This window comes from Oncorhynchus mykiss, chromosome 12 (genome assembly GCF_013265735.2).
Source record: "Oncorhynchus mykiss isolate Arlee chromosome 12, USDA_OmykA_1.1, whole genome shotgun sequence".
In the NCBI taxonomy this organism is placed as follows: Eukaryota; Metazoa; Chordata; class Actinopteri; order Salmoniformes; family Salmonidae; genus Oncorhynchus; species Oncorhynchus mykiss.
Genome location: NC_048576.1, coordinates 23,691,093 through 23,709,618, shown reverse-complemented (window position 1 = coordinate 23,709,618; position 18,526 = coordinate 23,691,093). Strand labels below are relative to the sequence as shown.

General features: G+C 43.2%; 1 protein-coding gene across 5 annotated transcripts in view; it reads right to left on the bottom strand.

Moving 5' to 3' along the window:
- Nucleotides 1–688: 688 nt before the first annotated feature.
- LOC110536823 (roundabout homolog 2) overlaps nucleotides 689–18,526 on the bottom strand; it is a 215,354-nt gene continuing 197,516 nt past the window's right edge. For 3 of the 5 annotated variants that reach the window (XM_036937235.1, XM_036937236.1, XM_036937239.1), the window contains 10 exons: nucleotides 18,064–18,090; nucleotides 17,836–17,875; nucleotides 13,709–13,836; nucleotides 8,690–8,962; nucleotides 7,298–7,454; nucleotides 6,128–6,385; nucleotides 4,863–5,059; nucleotides 3,419–3,574; nucleotides 2,428–2,688; nucleotides 689–2,299 (listed from right to left, as the gene is read on the bottom strand). In XM_036937235.1, coding sequence (XP_036793130.1) covers nucleotides 2,298–2,299; nucleotides 2,428–2,688; nucleotides 3,419–3,574; nucleotides 4,863–5,059; nucleotides 6,128–6,385; nucleotides 7,298–7,454; nucleotides 8,690–8,962; nucleotides 13,709–13,836; nucleotides 17,836–17,875; nucleotides 18,064–18,090 — 1,499 coding nt within the window. In that variant the 3' untranslated portion in view covers nucleotides 689–2,297. The remainder of the gene's footprint in view (nucleotides 2,300–2,427; nucleotides 2,689–3,418; nucleotides 3,575–4,862; nucleotides 5,060–6,127; nucleotides 6,386–7,297; nucleotides 7,455–8,689; nucleotides 8,963–13,708; nucleotides 13,837–17,835; nucleotides 17,876–18,063; nucleotides 18,091–18,526) is intronic. The other 2 variants (XM_036937237.1, XM_036937238.1) reach the window with 1 other exon arrangement.

The window sequence follows — 18,526 nt, the reverse complement described above, 5'->3', positions numbered from 1 at the left end:
GTTGTGATTCATTAGGTGTAGAGTGTACAGTACGTGATATGACAAATGGAGTTGAAAGGCATGGATGCCCCAGGAAAAGCCACCATAACTCTATAAATCACTGCAATTGCATTTCTTGAATGCAGTAAATGAGCTATAGTATGTCGACTGCTAACGACAAATGTCTGAAATGTAATCACCACTGAATTCACAAGCATCTTCAAAATCCCATAAAGGTGATGGAAAATAACTGGAATAAAGGAGAGAATCATCATCGTCATATTTCGTTGTATCATGAAATGCCCAAATCGCCGATGCTAGAGTTGTGTTCAATATTTTCTTGGTAAATGGAGATAACGCTGACATTTTCTCCAGTGAGTAAATGTGTTCTGGTGTAGGAAAAAAGAGAGTGAAGGGATGGATGCATAAAAATGGAGTAATAATTATTTTATTTTCCCCTTAGCTCTGACTAAGACCGATTTAACACAGAGACGCTTGAGAGAGGGAGACCGAGTATTGTTCTTATTCATATGTAACTAATCTCTGATCCTGTTAGAAGTGTGTACATTATGCTAATGTGGCGCTTATAAGTGTATGCACATAATGTCCTAATGGGAAAATCAGTATTAAGAAAATCAGCATGAACAATTATCATATGAGGAGAATATCTTGGACCATCAACTCACACGCATAGCACAGAGACTCATGGTTGATTCCACATACACATTTTATTTGTATCGTAGGACTGGCCACACTGTATGTGTATTCCTGAGGGCAGACCGGACTCTGGCAGGTACAGAGTTTTTACAGGTGGAGCCAATACAAAGAACAACCAGAAAATAACCATACAAAGAAGGGAACCAAAACACTGCATTATGAATCTTGTAGGCAAGAACTAGCAACCAGCTGCCCTCCGTGACTGGTTACAGTGTTAAGGATTTCCTTACTTGGCAAGGGGCTCACTATGCCTAGGTAACCATACGTGTCCTGATGAGCGTTCATCTGTTACCAGTCTGTTACCAGGGTGATAAAGGGGCCACGTTATACCGCACCACTAGGATTAAAACAGGCGGCCATCACATCTATGATGGGTCTATTATTATAATCTAATTGCATATTGTTGTTAATCATGCTTGCTAGTCACTTAGAGCTCTGGAAACCCAGTCCAGGATTAGCTAGATTTCTAAAGGCCAACATCTCTTCATCTTAAGACCTGTCTCACTGTGTTATCACTCTGTCCCCATGGGTAACACTGACAGAGTCCATCTGTGCACACAACTGTCCACACCTGACCACACCTGAGTGGTGCTCTATGGGCCCAACACCTCCCTATCAACAACTAGCTATCGTCCTCGGCCTCTGCATTAACAGTTCCATTTGTAATGTTACACATAGATGGTTTAACTTTATTGATTATTCTGAACTGTCATTATTTGGAGGGTTCCAAGTACTGCTGTCTCACTGTAATGAGCATATAGTGTATGGGCAACATTGCACATCTGTCACATCATCCCCACGGACAACTGCAAATTGAAAAACAAAACATTACATTTTCTATGTGGGCGTAGAATTGAATTTCTGTTTAATTACTGAATTTCTTTGTGTTTCTTATATCTCTCAATACATCTGTCTCTGAAAAGCATTTACTGTGTCGAATATTATATTTCTTAAATGTAAGGTATATTATAGACACTCCTCTTCATCATTCTTCTCTGAGCCTCAGCTGATGACTTTGTGCTTATCATCACAAAACGCTCTGTGCAAACAACAAAACAGCAGTTTCATCAAAATGAAGCAATATTTCGAGCATTTATGAAAAACAAATGTGGCACCACAGTCCATCAACTCACAATGTAAAATGACAAGTAAACGAGACAACTTCATAGTCAGAATTTGGCTTGCATAGCAAAGAAAATAAAAAAAAACTGAAAATACAAAACCTATTTACAGGAAAAGCAAGTCCTTACACTTTCATGAGTCAATAGTTTAACTGCAGAGATTTTTATTATTCATTAATGTGGAGTGAGTTACTGTACATCATGTGACATGAAATAGGAGGGGCATGTGATATACAGTATATTCTTTTGGAAGGAGGGATGAAAGTAACACTGTAAAAAGAACACTGAGATGTGTGTCTGTGTGTCTGTACATCACATGTACAGCTCTGCGTTTCTCTCTGGCTCCCTCTTTCTCTCTCTTTCATCTTCCAGCCTTCTCTTTATATTCCATCCTGTAGCATTCGCAGAGGGGAAATCTCATTGCACTTATAGACAAGGTGTCCTGGGACAGGCAGCACAGGCAGCACCGACTCACAAAGACTCTGAGAGATGAAGACACACAGACAGACAAAAGTGTGAATACAGTACATCACATATAACCAACAGAAAATTACTTCCCACCAACCAGAAACAATACCATTGTGTGACTACGGAGAGCCTGAATACGTACATCGTTCTCCATAGCTATGCTCGGTGCTGTTGGGAGGCGGGTGGATGTTATGTGGGTGGTCTGTGCCCGCGCCAGCCGCAGCCCTGTGGCGTGTCCTGCCCAGAGTGGCCATGTTAGAGGATCTGCCGCTCCAGGAGGCCATATGCTGCCGCTCCAGCGTTGAGACCATACACTCCTCTGGAGGGTCCGAGCCACCAGACGCCCATGACCCGTGCAGCCTTGCCCCCACACTGTGGACAGGCTCAGGGGTAGGAGAGGCCACTGAGGAGGGAGAGGAGGACATAAGGCACTGGTTAATACAGCTCCCAAGATGGGTTATACACAGTGGCCTTTGTAATCGGTTGAACATGTCACAGAGATCAGCATGGCTATATACACTGAGTGGACAAAACATTCTATAACATAGACTGACTAGGTGAAAGCCCTGAACCCTGATTGATGTCACTTATTAAATCCACTTCAATCAGTGTAGATGAAGGGGAGGAGACAGGTTAAAGAAGGATTTTTAAACCTTGAGACAATTGAGACAAGGATTGTGTATGTGTGCCATTTAGAGGGTGAATAGTCAAGACAAAATATTTAAGTGCCTTTGAACAGGGTATGGTAGTAGGTTCCAGGTGCACCAGTTTGCGTCAAGAACCACAACGTTGCTGGGTTTTTCATGCTCAACAGTTTCCCGTGTGTATCAAGAATGTTCCACCACCCCAAGAACATCCAGTCAACTTGACACAACTGTGAGAAGCATTGGAGTCAACATGGGCCAGCATCCTTGTTGAACGCTTTCAACACCTTGTAGTGTCCATGCCCTGACAAATTAAGTCTGTTCTGAAAGCAAAATGAGGTTGTACAACTCAATATTAGAAAGGTTTTCTTAATGTTTTGTACACTCAATGTAGTTTGTTATAAACCACATTCAACAAAGAGAGATACCATCCACCTTCCCCATCTCTCTCTCTGGCTGTCCTCTCTGCCCCCTCACCCCATGTCTTACCATCTGTGGGGGAGTCTCTCTGTGTCCCAACAGTTTCTGCCCGGGGTTTGCGTCCAGTGTGTGTGGCCCTCTGGTGACCGAGGCTCTGTGTACCCAGAGCACTGCTCTCTGTGGAGCCTGAGCTGACTGGTCGACCCCGCTGGGAGTAACCTTTACCTACAGGGGGCGATGGAGAAAGGACAGGGACACAGGGACAGAGAATTAGGGAGACGCACAACATAGCTAATCAGTTTAGATTAGCAAGAAATGACTGATTATCATAGCTTTTGCACTGCTAAACTATATGCTAGAAAGGATTCAGTGTAGTACTAAAATGAACTCGAGTATGAAAAAATACATGTTGTAAATCAAATTATTAACTGAGGAGAGGAAGATAGAGGGGGTACAAATCAGTGCAAGAAACCTTCCTAGATAAGACTGTTTGTGTGGGTAGTATGGGTAAACATTTACATCTTGACAATTCAAGGTAAAGGATACAATGTGGTTATAATTCATGGCTCCCATCCTAAGTGCATTGGACTTTCTGTGTGTGTGTGTTGGCCTGGTCTTTGCGGAAGAGGAGACAACGGAGAGACCATTGTAGAGATAAGCTGATCTAGCGTAGCATTCTCCCCATAGAGGCAACACAGCAGATTACTGCACATCACCTACTTTATCACAGACACACCACAGTATATTAGCACTTTCCCGTGTCTCAGCCAGCACGCCATACGTTCCATGATCTCCCTGACTAGGACTGAACCATGGTCTCACTCTCTCCCACAACTCTAGACTAGTGCTCTACAAAAACACATCACACTTTTGACCTCTGGATCTATCCCCTCACCTTGTGCTCTCACTCTCCTCATAGCTTTTGATGTTAGACACTCTTCCGAGTCATTCGCTTTAGAGAGGCTAAAAGACTAAGTGTTTAGACAATATGGTCATAAACTTGAAATGGCATCGAGTGATTGAACAAAAAAACGTAAATAAGATATTGTGGAGAAATGATTGCTTCCATCTGAAATCACATAACTAGCCAGTTTGACGTTTCTTTATTTAATGGAGATGGATTTCACTCATGTGTCCACACCAGATTACAATACATCTTTCCCTTTCATTCAATTCCTTGTTCAAATTAATGAGTCTGAATATCACAATATGAAAAAATTAGACAATTGGTTCTGAGTATGACACGATACGGTTGAGAAAATTGGAGAAAAAAAAACTGTCAGTCGAAACTGCATAATGAACAAGGCATTTAGTCTCCGTAAGTGGTGACTGAATAAAACCATATTGCTATTGCCAATTTTTCTCACTGCTCCCAAATCTTTGTCATCCTGCTCGATGTGAAGACGTGTGCACCTGTCTGCACTGTGAAGAAATGAGGGGCATGATCTGAGTGTGTGTGTGTGTGTGTGTGTGTGTGTGTGCGTGCGTGCGTGCGTGCGTGTGTGTGTCTCACCTGAGCCCTCATGGTTGTCCATGCTGCAACTGGCCGTGTAGTCAAAGCCACAGAGCTGATGTGACACTCCGTAGGCTTTATCCTCCTCCTCTTCCTCACACGGGATGTTGTTTCCCAGGTCAGACCCAAGCGTGCTGGACACGTACCCCATCGGAGGGACAGGGGCCATAGGCGGGTGTTGGCTGCCCTTCATATGCCTGTATAGAACATGAGGGAACATGTTATAGCGCTGAGGCTGGACACAGAGCGGTAGAGAAAGACACTAACAAACAGGAAGTAAAGGCCAAAACACAAATCTACGAACAACCAAATACCAGAGTGCAGTACTAGAGCCCCGTTCAGCATGTGTGAGTGAGTGCCTGTGTGGAAGATTGAATTAATTATTTTCCATGTGCGGCGCACGGCGATTGCTTTGGCTAGTTCTGCGGTGCTCATGCTCGCACTAACACAATGAACTGGTAATTGTCTGGGTGAAGGGAGAAGAATGGCAGGCTAGGCAGGGCTGTCAGTAACATGTCTGTTATCTCCCCCACAGCTGTCCCCTCTGAAGCCTCGCCCCACTATGGATGAGACACCCATGTAATTAGCAGCTCTTGTTCCTGTTGTCAAAGCAGCGCGCTAGGCCAAACCCCATCATTACCACCTCAACGCGTTTTCCTACTGACATGACAAGTTTCCCAATGAGGTGTAATCAATGAAGGGCTGTTTTTATATTTTGCAGGAAACATGAAACCAGGGGATAGGATGACATACCTAAATACCACACTGATATGAAACACTCGAAAAAACTGGCTATTGATATACAAAAGCATCCAGATCAATTGGAGAGAATGACATCTCATTCATCCACAGCACAAAGCAGAAATTGCAGGGTAAATGTCTCATGATTGAAATATCATAGGCAATTTAGTCTAACAAGTACCTGGGGCAATTCAAAAGAACACAAAGTACAGTACTTAGTTTCATTTCATAGTGGAAAGTGGATACATAATACACTAAAAACATGTAGCAAGCATAATTGTTGTATCATTTCATGATCTACAGATACATAGAAAGTAGTCTCTCTCACCAAACTCAGACTTGAGAAGAGACTAGAAAGAAAGTAGTCTCTCTTGCCAAACTCAGATTTGAGAAGAGACTACATGGAAAGCAGTCTCTCTCACCAGACTCAGACTCGAGAAGAGACTAGGTAGAAAGTAAAGAGGTATAATATTTTTTTTTAATAAAGACATTGACAGATCCACAGTAAATTCTCTCCTGCTCACCACGTCTGTTTGGCCACTTGGTACTGGTAGGCTCTGGTCAGCTCATCCAGGTGGGCCTGCAGCATGGACTGCATCTCCTCGTGGTGGGTGGAGCTAAGGGAGGAGGATGACGGTTGGCTGTAGGGAGCTGCTGCCGGGGAGGAAGCCACTCCCCTGAGGGGCGGGGTGGGCACTCGCTCCTCCTCCATATCGTCGTCCAATCCCTGGTGGAGGTATGTCTGAACGGGAAGGGGAGGGGCCCAGCTGTCGCTGTCATACCTGCAACATGAACTACAATGTGAGTAATTTGAACTGAAACCGTATCATACACTTCTCTGTGGATGTGTGTGTTTAAGGTGTTTAGAATTCTAAGTGTTACTGCTAGTGCTCTCAGTGTTGTACGCTTAGCTCACAGACAAATACAATTGTTTTTCTACTGGTTTGTATTTTGCCAGACCATTAAAAACATTGTTATCTGATGTTCTATTTCTCAGCAGAGGGAGAGAGGGAATTACACACATTTGCTGCTGTTTGTAATTACAAATCCACTGGCAGGGATGGGATGGGGAGATCAAATTACAAGATCTAACCACATGCTGTTTTGTCATAAGTGGTGGTTTAACCAGCCAAAGCTGCCTGAAACGGGCTGCAAAATAAGTGTTCACACCCCAAGGTTTTCCAACTGCCATCCTTCCAAAAAAATGCCTGTGACAAAAACAGTGTATTTTTCATGTAATAACCAAGCAGAGTAATGAAGGTTTCCTCAGTATGACTAGTACAGGCACCGGCAGAGGGAGCTTACTACTCCATGTAGCAACCTCCTGCTCGTCTGTGCTTAGCGCTCTCCTTGAGTGTACACAAGCACGCACACACACACTCACACTCACACACACACACACACACACACACACACACACACACACACACACACACACACACACACACACACACACACACACACACAGCTAGAGATAGGTAGGTTCATGGAGAGAGAGAGACACGCTGGTTACAGCCAATTAGGAGAGGGTTTGCTTTCCTCTCAGTGGTTCACAGACATACCTCAGATCCCTTAAGGACAAGAGAGGCTGCATGTGTTCCTTTTCATTATTTCACTTCCTGTGTAGCATCATGATATGATGTGTGTAGGTATATGTATAGACGTGTGTCCAGACAGAGAGAATATTATCTTACCCTCCTCCATGGTTCTCTGGGGGGTAGTGGTCCACCTCGGTGCCTGGCAGAGGGTGCATGGGTGGGGGAGGCAGGGGCATGTTGACCCAACAGGACCCATTGGATTTGGAGGTCTTTGTCCCACCCTTTGACTTCTTTTTCTTGCCGCCCTTTCCACCTGAAAAGGAAAGAGAGAGAGAGAAAAATACAGATAGAGAGAGGGAAGGGAAATCAGAGATTGATAGTTTATCTTATCAGCCTGGTCTCTGCCTCACAATACGGAGATATCCCTATAGCCCTCAAGCTGTGGGTTTTAATGAGCTGATACTATTCCCCATTGGGTTCAAACACACACACATACACACACACTGCTGCTTGGAAAGCTATTTTATCATCACCTGGGCTTTCTCCCTCTCTTTCTCCCCCACCTGGCTCTCATTATTTCTCCTCTCAGTGTGCTGACGGAGCACTAAGACTTTTCCTCTATGTTGACATTTCTTAAAGAGGCGTAGAGACCTGGGGCCCGGGGCTACAGGCTGGCTTCCTCCCTTCGTCTGTTCTCTCTTTTCCTCTTCCTCTCTGTTCCTTATCTCTCTCAGGTAACCAGCATTCAGCTGAGCATACAGCCCAGAGCACATAAGAGAATGGACGTCCGACCAACAGACAGACAGCCTGAGACCTTCTCAACAATACGCCTCCACTCCGCACAGCCAAGCTAATTGTATATCCACGGGTCAAAACACAAAGGAATCCCTGCCTCTGCTAATCAAATTAATCCAAAGAAATGTGCCTTAATTCTCTGACATTTCTAGGGTAGAAAAACTCCTGAGGCTGAGGAGTAAAAATTGACATGAGGAGAGAGGAGCGATTAACAACAATATCCTCAGGGTCCATTTTCAATGAAAATGTAAATATAACATTCCCCTCTCTCTGCTGCCCCCCTCTCGCTCCCTCTTTCTCTCGCTCTCTTTAATATGTTTTTGTCTCTCTCTCTCTCGCTCTCTCTCTCCCTCTCTCCCTCTCCAAGGTGGCAGGTAGCCTAGTGGCTAAAATCTGTCAATGTGCCTTTGAGCAAGGCACTTAACCCTAATTGTTCCTGTACTGTAAGTTGCTCTGGATAAGACCGTCTGCTAAAATGTCAACTAAACATGCTGCTCTTTTCCCATCAATCTACTGAACATAATCTCTTCTTCTATTGTTTCTATTGACTCTGTTCTTTCTTTATCTCTCTTTCTCTACTCCTATTGTTATTCCAAAAAGGCATCTAATGAATGCTAAGCTTCACTCTGTGACTGACCATCTATTCTTTAGAGCACACTCCTTCGGGGCACACACGCAGGCACACATTCAAAACCACACAGCCCTACCCTGCCCATCCCATCCCTGTGTTTCCCCAGTGTTGCTGTTGCGTACCGTTGCAGGGGCGTCCATCGGTCATTGAGTAGCCCAGGTTGGCCATTTCCTGCTGGGCTCGAAGGGAAGCCTTCCAGCGAGGGTCTGGTCTGTCCACAGCCAGCTCATGGAAGCTGTTGGAATGCAGGATCTGAGTGGTGGCATAGGGGGTGGCCTGGCTGCCCCGTGCTGGGCTGCTGTAGCCCGCCTTGCCTGTGAAGTCTATACTGCTGTATATGGCACCATCAGACAGCATGGTACCTGTCTTTTCACCCGCTCCAGAGGGCAGCACGTCTGAGATGAGCGAGACAGCAGGGAACAGACAGAGATTCATGGAGAGATAAAGTTACCAATCTTTAAGGTCAGTGTGTAACACATTATCACTCCCTGCTGCTCCAGTGTTAGGCTCTCTGGATTAGTTAAACTGATATCAAATGAACTGAGATGAATCCAAGTGATTAGCTAGCAGAATAATTATCATGTTGTCATGCAATGCCTTGTAGGGGCCCTACGCTGTGACACAGGGAAAGGGCCTGTCACACAAGGCTGACCTTCAGCTTTACCCACAGGAGCCCCAGGCCTCTCATCAGCCTGGTGGGAGTTAAATGAGCTACAGGAAAATGGCACCAATACACACATAGCATCTCTCCTTCTCAGACAGCCACACAGACAGTACACAGACATAAACACTCACCACCACAAGCCCACATCTATTATTAGGAGTTCAAGCTAACGAAGCTGCTGAAAACCTATTGAATTTGCTGCCGTGGGTTATTATTATTCTGCTTATGGATAAAGTTCTAACAACGCAATATTTTCCAGAAAAGTACTTAAAATAACATGGTTACTGACCAAAAAGCATTTCATTGTGCGTGGTCTGGCACATAAATCAGTCACATGATATTCCTATTGTAATAATACTTGGTACACATGTTCCAAACACTCTGAAGAACAACACAGTGTTTAACAGTATTTAACTAGACAAGTCAGTTAAGAACAAATTCTTATTTACAATGACGGCCTACCGGAGAACAGTGGGTTAACTGCCTTGTTCAGGGCAGAATGACAGATTTTTACCTTGTCAGCTTGGGGATTTGATCTAGCAACCTTTCAGTTACTGGCCCAACGTTCTAACCACTAGAGTACCTACCAGCTATAAGAGGAACATGTTTATATATCTTAATCTTTTTAACTCAGAGTGATGAAATTTTGCACATATGCTCAAGGATATGCGCGTAGCTAACCTGTAAAGTATGGTTCAGTTTGTTCGCATGGTGATGCTGTTGGACAGGAAAAAACATTCAGGCAAGCTCATTGGCTCATAGCGGCCATATTGTTTCAGCTAGGGTCCTGGAAAATATTGCGTTTGAAGATATGCATCCATACATGCTATATACCATACTACTTTAAAGTAGTCAACATCATTAAAAATAGTCCAAAATACAGTGCCTTCAGAAGTATTCATAGCCCTTGACTTACAGTGAATTCGGAAAGTATTCAGACCCCTTGACTTTTTCCACATTTTGTTACGTTACAGCCTTATTCTAAAGTGGATTAAATAAAACATTTCCCTTGTCAATCTACACACAATACCACATAATGACAAAGTGAAAATAGGTTTTTAAACATTTTTGTAAATGTATAAATTTTTTTTTTTAAAAGATACTTTATTTACATAAGTATTCACACCACATGCTATGAGACTCGAAATTACGCTCTAGAAATTGTTTTATACCCTTCCCCAGATATATGCCTCATCACAATTCTACAGATCAATTAACATTTCCTAAGACTTCATGGTATAGTTTCTGCTCTGACGTGCACTGTAAACTGTGGGAACGTATATACTGTAGACAGGTCTGTTTCTGTCTAAATCATGACCAAACAATGGAATTGGCCACTGGAGGACTCCAATCATGTTGTAGTGACATCTCAAGAATGATCAAAGGAATTGGATGCACCTGAACTAAATTTGGGGTGTCATAGCAAAGGGGTGTGAATACTTCTGTAAATTCAATATTTTTTGTATTTAATTTTCAAGAAATTTGCGAAAAAATGTAAAAACATGTTTTCTCTTTGTCATTATGGGGTTTGTGTGTCGATAGGTGAGAAAAAAAACATATTTAAGCCATTTTGAATTCAGGCTGTAACACAACTAAATGTGGAATAAATCAGGGGGTATGAATACTTTCTGAAGGCACTATATATCGAAGCATACTGCATGAACAGTTTGATTTTGAGTTCTGATATTTGGCAAGCATGGTAAGGATGAGTAAGTATAAGTAGCTCATCATCCTAGGGTGATGTGTCCAAATTGCCCCTATGGTGGCGCTATGGGGCCAGTGTGTGAGTATGTGCGTGTGTGTGTGTGTGTGTGTTTGACTGTGGATTTATGTATGTGTGTAAAACGTTTCATTGTGAAACACTATTAATACACCCGATGCACCTCTTCAGGTACTACTAACACTTTTGCCCTCTTATAACAACTTCTCAACTCACTTCAACATTTATCAACAATGAATAACAGTATGTCCCTCTCGCTCTCTGTCTCTCGCTCTACCGCACCTGCTGTCTTGACCTCTGAATTCTCCACTATAAAAAGCCAACTGACATTTACTCCTGAGGTGCTGACCTGTTGCACCCTCTATAACCACTGTGATTATTATTTGACCCTGTTGGTCATCTATGAACGTTTGAACAACTTGAAGAACAATCTGGCCTTAATGGAAATGTACTCTTATAATCTCCACCGGTCACAGCCAGAAGAGGACTGGCCACCCCTCAGAGCCTGGCACTTCTCTAGGTTTCTTCATAGGTTCCTGCTTTTCTAGAGAGTTTTACCTAGCCACCTTGCTTCTATATCTGCATTGCTTACTCTTTGGGTTCTAAGCTGGGTTTCTATTTAAGCACTTTGTGACATCTGCGGATGTAAAAAGGGCTTCATAAATACAGTGCCTTGCGAAAGTATTCGGCCCCCTTGAACTTTGCGACCTTTTGCCACATTTCAGGCTTCAAACATAAAGATATAAAACTGTATTTTTTTGTGAAGAATCAACAACAAGTGGGACACAATCATGAAGTGGAACGACATTTATTGGATATTTAAAACTTTTTTAACAAATCAAAAACTGAAAAATTGGGCGTGCAAAATTATTCAGCCCCCTTAAGTTAATACTTTGTAGCGCCACCTTTTGCTGCGATTACAGCTGTAAGTCGCTTGGGGTATGTCTCTATCAGTTTTGCACATCAAGAGACTGACATTTTTTCCCATTCCTCCTTGCAAAACAGCTCGAGCTCAGTGAGGTTGGATGGAGAGCATTTGTGAACAGCAGTTTTCAGTTCTTTCCACAGATTCTCGATTGGATTCAGGTCTGGACTTTGACTTGGCCATTCTAACACCTGGATATGTTTATTTTTGAACCATTCCATTGTAGATTTTGCTTTATGTTTTGGATCCTTGTCTTGTTGGAAGACAAATCTCCGTCCCAGTCTCAGGTCTTTTGCAGACTCCATCAGGTTTTCTTCCAGAATGGTCCTGTATTTGGCTCCATCCATCTTCCCATCAATTTTAACCATCTTCCCTGTCCCTGCTGAAGAAAAGCAGGCCCAAACCATGATGCTGCCACCACCATGTTTGACAGTGGGGATGGTGTGTTCAGCTGTGTTGCTTTTACGCCAAACATAACGTTTTGCATTGTTGCCAAAAAGTTCAATTTTGGTTTCATCTGACCAGAGCACCTTCTTCCACATGTTTGGTGTGTCTCCCAGGTGGCTTGTGGCAAACTTTAAACGACACTTTTTATGGATATCTTTAAGAAATGGCTTTCTTCTTGCCACTCTTCCATAAAGGCCAGATTTGTGCAATATACGACTGATTGTTGTCCTATGGACAGAGTCTCCCACCTCAGCTGTAGATCTCTGCAGTTCATCCAGAGTGATCATGGGCCTCTTGGCTGCATCTCTGATCAGTCTTCTCCTTGTATGAGCTGAAAGTTTAGAGGGACGGCCAGGTCTTGGTAGATTTGCAGTGGTCTGATACTCCTTCCATTTCAATATTATCGCTTGCACAGTGCTCCTTGGGATGTTTAAAGCTTGGGAAATATTTTTGTATCCAAATCCGGCTTTAAACTTCTTCACAACAGTATCTCGGACCTGCCTGGTGTGTTCCTTGTTCTTCATGATGCTCTCTGCGCTTTTAACGGACCTCTGAGACACTCACAGTGCAGGTGCATTTATACGGAGACTTGATTACACACAGGTGGATTGTATTTATCATCATTAGTCATTTAGGTCAACATTGGATCATTCAGAGATCCTCACTGAACTTCTGGAGAGAGTTTGCTGTACTGAAAGTAAAGGGGCTGAATAATTTTGCACGCCCAATTTTTCAGTTTTTGATTTGTTAAAAAAGTTTGAAATATCCAATAAATGTCGTTCCACTTTATGATTGTGTCCCACAAAAAAATAAAGTTTTATATCTTTATGTTTGAAGCCTGAAATGTGGCAAAAGGTCGCAAAGTTCAAGGGGGCCGAATACTTTCGCAAGGCACTGTACATTTGATTGATTGACCTAGCTTGAACCCTGGCAATGCTGCTTGCAGGTTTAATTATTAATATTATTATTATTACTACAGCCAGTATGAAAGTGTATTGAACCAATCATGGACAGACAGAAGAAACACATACACACTCTCATCAAAGTTATTTTTTCCCCAGTTTTTTTAAGCCAATAGTGATGAGATACTTAGCATGATCCAGAGAGACTGAAAGTCCGAAGTGTGTGTGACAGCCTGTCAGTGTGCCTGCTGAAGTATACCCTCCACACTGAATAATGCATGCCGCTCATACGTATTAACATCCTCTCACTCTGGGCACATGACCTTTGACCTCTGGCCTCATTGTGGGGCCATGGTGTGGCCGTGGCATAGAGTGACACCGTGGTCAGCTGGGAGGGTCTGGGTCAGCCCTCTCTCAACCTCCATTCTCTAGTTCCCTGGGTTTGGTTTTGTTTGACCAGTGGTGATACCTCTGTGTTCTTACCTCCTCTGCCAAAGTGTCCTCGTTCCTTGGTACCTTCCAAGCCCCCATTTGCTGGCAGGCTGGTGGAGGGCCAGGAGTCAGCCAACCAGGGAAATCCTGGGTCACCGGCTTTCAGCAGACCAGGATGACTGTTTTTAGAAAGATATAGAGAGGAGAGGGAGGGAGGGAGGGAGAAAGAAGGGATACATAGAGAGAATGGGAAAGAGAGGAGGGAATGTGAGATTGTTATTAGACAAACCTCTGGTGCTGTCTGAATCCCAGCAATATTATTCATTTTCTAACATGTTGTTATACCGACTGCTTCAACAACAAATTGTTGTGGAACCTCATTCAGCATATCTGCTCCTCTGGAGCAGCCTGGAGCAGAGGCAACAATAAACAAGCAAACAGAGAGACATAAAAAACTGACAAGTCCACAAATCAGTGCTGGGCTTTAGCGCCCCTAACACCCCCTGGAGAAACGGACCAGTACTAAATGCACAGACATTAAATCAGTTTTAGAGCCCAGCACTACAGAAATTTCCATTTTAAATGTAGAATCATGGAGGGCCTTCTGGCGGTTAGTCTGCCAGCCCGGGGAAGTTGGGTAGTGTCTCCATAGCAACACACACGGCAACAGTCATAGGATGGTTTGGTGAAACCACAACTCCCATATTGCACAGGAAATTGGCAATTTCACTCCATTGTCTGAAATAAATACAGAAATATTTGTATTTTGTTACTAAGAGTTGAATAAGGAACAGATATAGGATCTTAATTTGACCTGTATTGTCACAGCAAAATAATCCTGCAGCAACAGGATTTGAACCTTTAGTGTCACTTGATCAGTGGTTAGGATGCCATGGTCGGTGGTTAGCTGGTCAAAATGAGGCTACATGAAAAGTGGAATACTGTTAATATAATGTGTTTGTGTGGCTTTTCAGTGAATTTATGTAACTCGCAAAGCTCATCTGCATTTCCTGCGGCTCAAGAAAATTCTCAGCAACAACAGAGTGATCAAATTAAGATCATATACTGTATCTGTATTTTTCACAATTTTATATCCGTGCTTTCATTACCTTATCTAGCTGTTGGTTTAAAGAGAGGCTTCAGTCACATGCCTCACATGCCTTTGTTTGCATTTGGTTAATTAATGCAGTAGTCCACAAATGCATTTCCCTGTGAGCCAAGCCCGCCAAGCGCTCAGGGAATTGTACACATCTGACTTGTGATGGCTTTAAAGGTGTTTAAACAAGTATAGGAGTAATTTCCATAAAAATCACACAGGAGTGTTCACACAAATTTACACAGATACACACATTGAATAATACACACACACACGTGCGTGCACACACGCACACACACACATAGACAAATACAGTGAATTCGGAAACTATTCAGACCATTTCACTTTTTCCATACTTTGTTATGTTACAGCTTTTTTCTAAAATTGATTCAATAAATACAAATCCTCAGCAATCTAAACACAATACCCCATAATGACAAACTGAAAACAGGTTTTTCGAATTGTTTGCACATTTATTATTATTTTTTAACAGAAATAACTTATTTACATAAGTATTCAGACCCTTTGCAATGAGACTCGAAATTGAGCTCAGGTGCATCCTGTTTCCATTGATCATCCTTGAGATGTTTCTACAACTTTATTGGAGTCCACCTGTGGTACATTCAATTGATTGGACATGATTTGGAAAGGTACACACCTGTCTATATAAGGTCCCAGTTGACAGTGCATGTCAGAGCAAAAACCAAGCCATGACGTCAAAGGACTTGTCCGTAGAGCTCTGAGACAGGATTGTGTCGAGGCACAGATCTGGGAAAGGGTACCAAAACATTTCTGCAGCATTGAAGGTCCCCAAGAACACATTGGCCTCCATCATTCTTAAATGGAAGAAGATTGGAACCACCAAGACTAGAGCTAGCCACATGGCCAAACTGAGCAGTTGGAGCAGAAGGGCCTTGGTCAGGGAGGTGAAAAAGAACCTGATGGTCATTCTGACAGAGCTCTAGAGTTCCTCTGTGGAGATGGGAGAAACTTCCAGAAGGACAACCATCCCTGCAGCACTCCACCAATCAGGCCAATATGGTAGAGTGGCCAGACGGAAGCATCTCCTCAGTAAAAGGCACATGACAGCCAGGCTTGGAGTTTGTCAAAAGGCACCTAAAGACTCTCAGACCATGAGAAACAAGATTAGCTGGTTGGATGAAACCAAGATTGAACTATTTGACCTGAATGCCAAGCATCACATCTGGAGGAAATCTGGCACATCCCTACGGTGAAGCATGGTGGTGGCGGCATCAGGCTGTGGGGATGTTTTTTAGCAGCAGGGACTGTGAGGCTAGTCAGGATCGGGGAAAATATGAAGGGAGCAAAGTACAAAGAGATCCTTGATGAAAGCCTGCTCCAGAGTGCTCAAGACCTCAGACTGGGGCGAAGGTTCACCTTCCAACAGGACAACAACCCTAAGCACACAGCCAAGACAACGCAGGAGTGGCTTCGGGACAAGTCTCTGAATGCAGAGATTTGTCCCAAAGCCACTCCTGCGTGGTCTTGGCCGATTGCTCAGTTTTTCCAGGCTGCCAGCTCTAGGAAGAGTCTTGGTGGTTCCAAAATTCTTCCATTTAAGATTGATGGAGGCCACTGTGTTTTTGGGGACCTTCAGTGCTACAGAAATGTGTTGGTACCCTTCACCAGATCGATCGGGACAAGTCTCTGAATGTCCTTCAGTGGCCCAGCCAGAGCCCGGACTTGAACCCGATCGAACATCTCTGGAGAGACCTGAAAATAGCTGTGCAGCAAGGCTGCCCATTCAACCTGACAGAGCTTGAGAGGATCTGTGGAGAAGAATGGGAGAAACTCCCCAAATACAGGTATGCCAAGCTTGTAGCGTCATACCCAAGAACACTCAAGGCTGTAATCGCTACCAAAGGTGCTTCAACCAAGTAAAGGGTCTGAAGAATTATGTAAATGTGATATTTAAGTTTTTTATTTTCATAAATTCTATATATTTTTTAATGAACTTGATTTTGCTTTGTCATTATGGGGTATTGTGTGTAGATTGATGAGGAACATATTTGTGTATACATTTTAAAATAAGGCTGTATGTAACCTAACAAAACAACAAAATTACTCTCGCAAACACACACTTGTGGACACAGGCAACACAACACAGTTTATTTTTTATGTATTTTTTTGCTATATTTGTTTCAGCTCATGGCTGCATCTGCCTGCTCAGATGTGACAAAGTAGAGAGAAAGAGAGGAAATAGAAAAAACACAAGACAACAGAGAGGGAGAGGACAACCCTGATCCATAGCTGCTGGGGGAGCTCTCTTCATATTCTCACTGAATCAGTGCCCAATGCTATTCAGCCAATGATATTCAGAGCTAGGTATCTCTCTGCTCTGTAAGACAGACCACACTAGACTAGCTGTAGAAGACAGGGTTGATCTGCATTCTTATACTGCCAGTGTCTGTAAGCATTAATATTAATTTCACTGAACCTGCGATAACATCTGCAAAACTGTGGATGCGACCAATAAACTTTGATTTGATCTGTCTGCCTGCAAGCCTGCCTGGGGTTCAGTGGGACTGGGGAGTCTCCTCTCCGGGCCCTCTCTCATGGGTCATTATCACTGTACATCGTTACATATGCTTGCATTCTGAAGGCGTGCCGTGAGCCTCGCGGTAGCCTGTCTGTCGACAGGCAAATTCATCACCCCCTGGAAACGCCGCCACCGGCACCTCTGCACAGGATGAACGAGCCAATAAAAAAACCTGCTCTGCATGCATTAATCGTTTCTGATCATTTCACGGGAGTGATTGATGACTAACACAATCGATACATCAATGCACGTGTTGCACCAGGATGAATAAGTGGAGGAGCGTTGGAACATATAAGAAGTTCATTCATATTCCAATGACTTTGTTCTCTCCATGAAGGTTGATCAAGTTCCATCATCACACCAACATCTATGTCGTTCCACAACGACACTTCCACGTACCATCACTTCTAATGTTTTTTTGTTACTGTAAAGCCCATGGCATGACAATGTGTTGGGAGGGTTGAGTGACTTAATAAGGATTTTGATTGTAATATGTAAAGGTTTTAGAGGTGTGGTCCTCACCTTCCATTGCCAATCAGGCCTCTGTCTCGTTGGAATGTCACTGTGGTCCAAACAGAGAGAGATGGCAGGAGGTAGAGAGAGAGAGGGGGAAGAATTTTAATCAGAAGAGTTCTTTGTTAAGATTGAATGTGTTTCAAGCTGTTATATATTTTTCTCATATATATTCTCAAAATATATTCTAGCCCAATATCCAAAGTTAGGTGACAAGACAGGACGAATGGTCAATACCTGCACGGGTAAAGGTGAAGGACTGAACTGCAAAACAAAAAGACAGAGATAGTGTGTGTGTGTTAAAAGCCTGTCGACACTCGACACCGTCGATGTAACATCAGCGTAAACAAACATGAACACAACCACAGACGTAAAAAATATGCAAACACCATCCTTTTGACGATGGTAGTCACATTTTGATCAGGAAAAATGTGACAAAGAATAACTAGAGTATGGAGGTTGGCTGGATGAGAAATACAAAGCAGGCAGGAAAAAGGAGACAGAAACATTTAACTGGATATTGAAGATACATTTGCTCTGAGAAGAGGTGGGATCAGATGAGCAGCGATGGTGAATAAAGTAAATCACTATTGAATTAGGTAATCAACATGGTTTCCACACCAGCCACTGAAGCATGGTGATAGCAATACACATTATAATGAGAATAGTCCACAGCTACATGCTACCCACCCATCCCCCA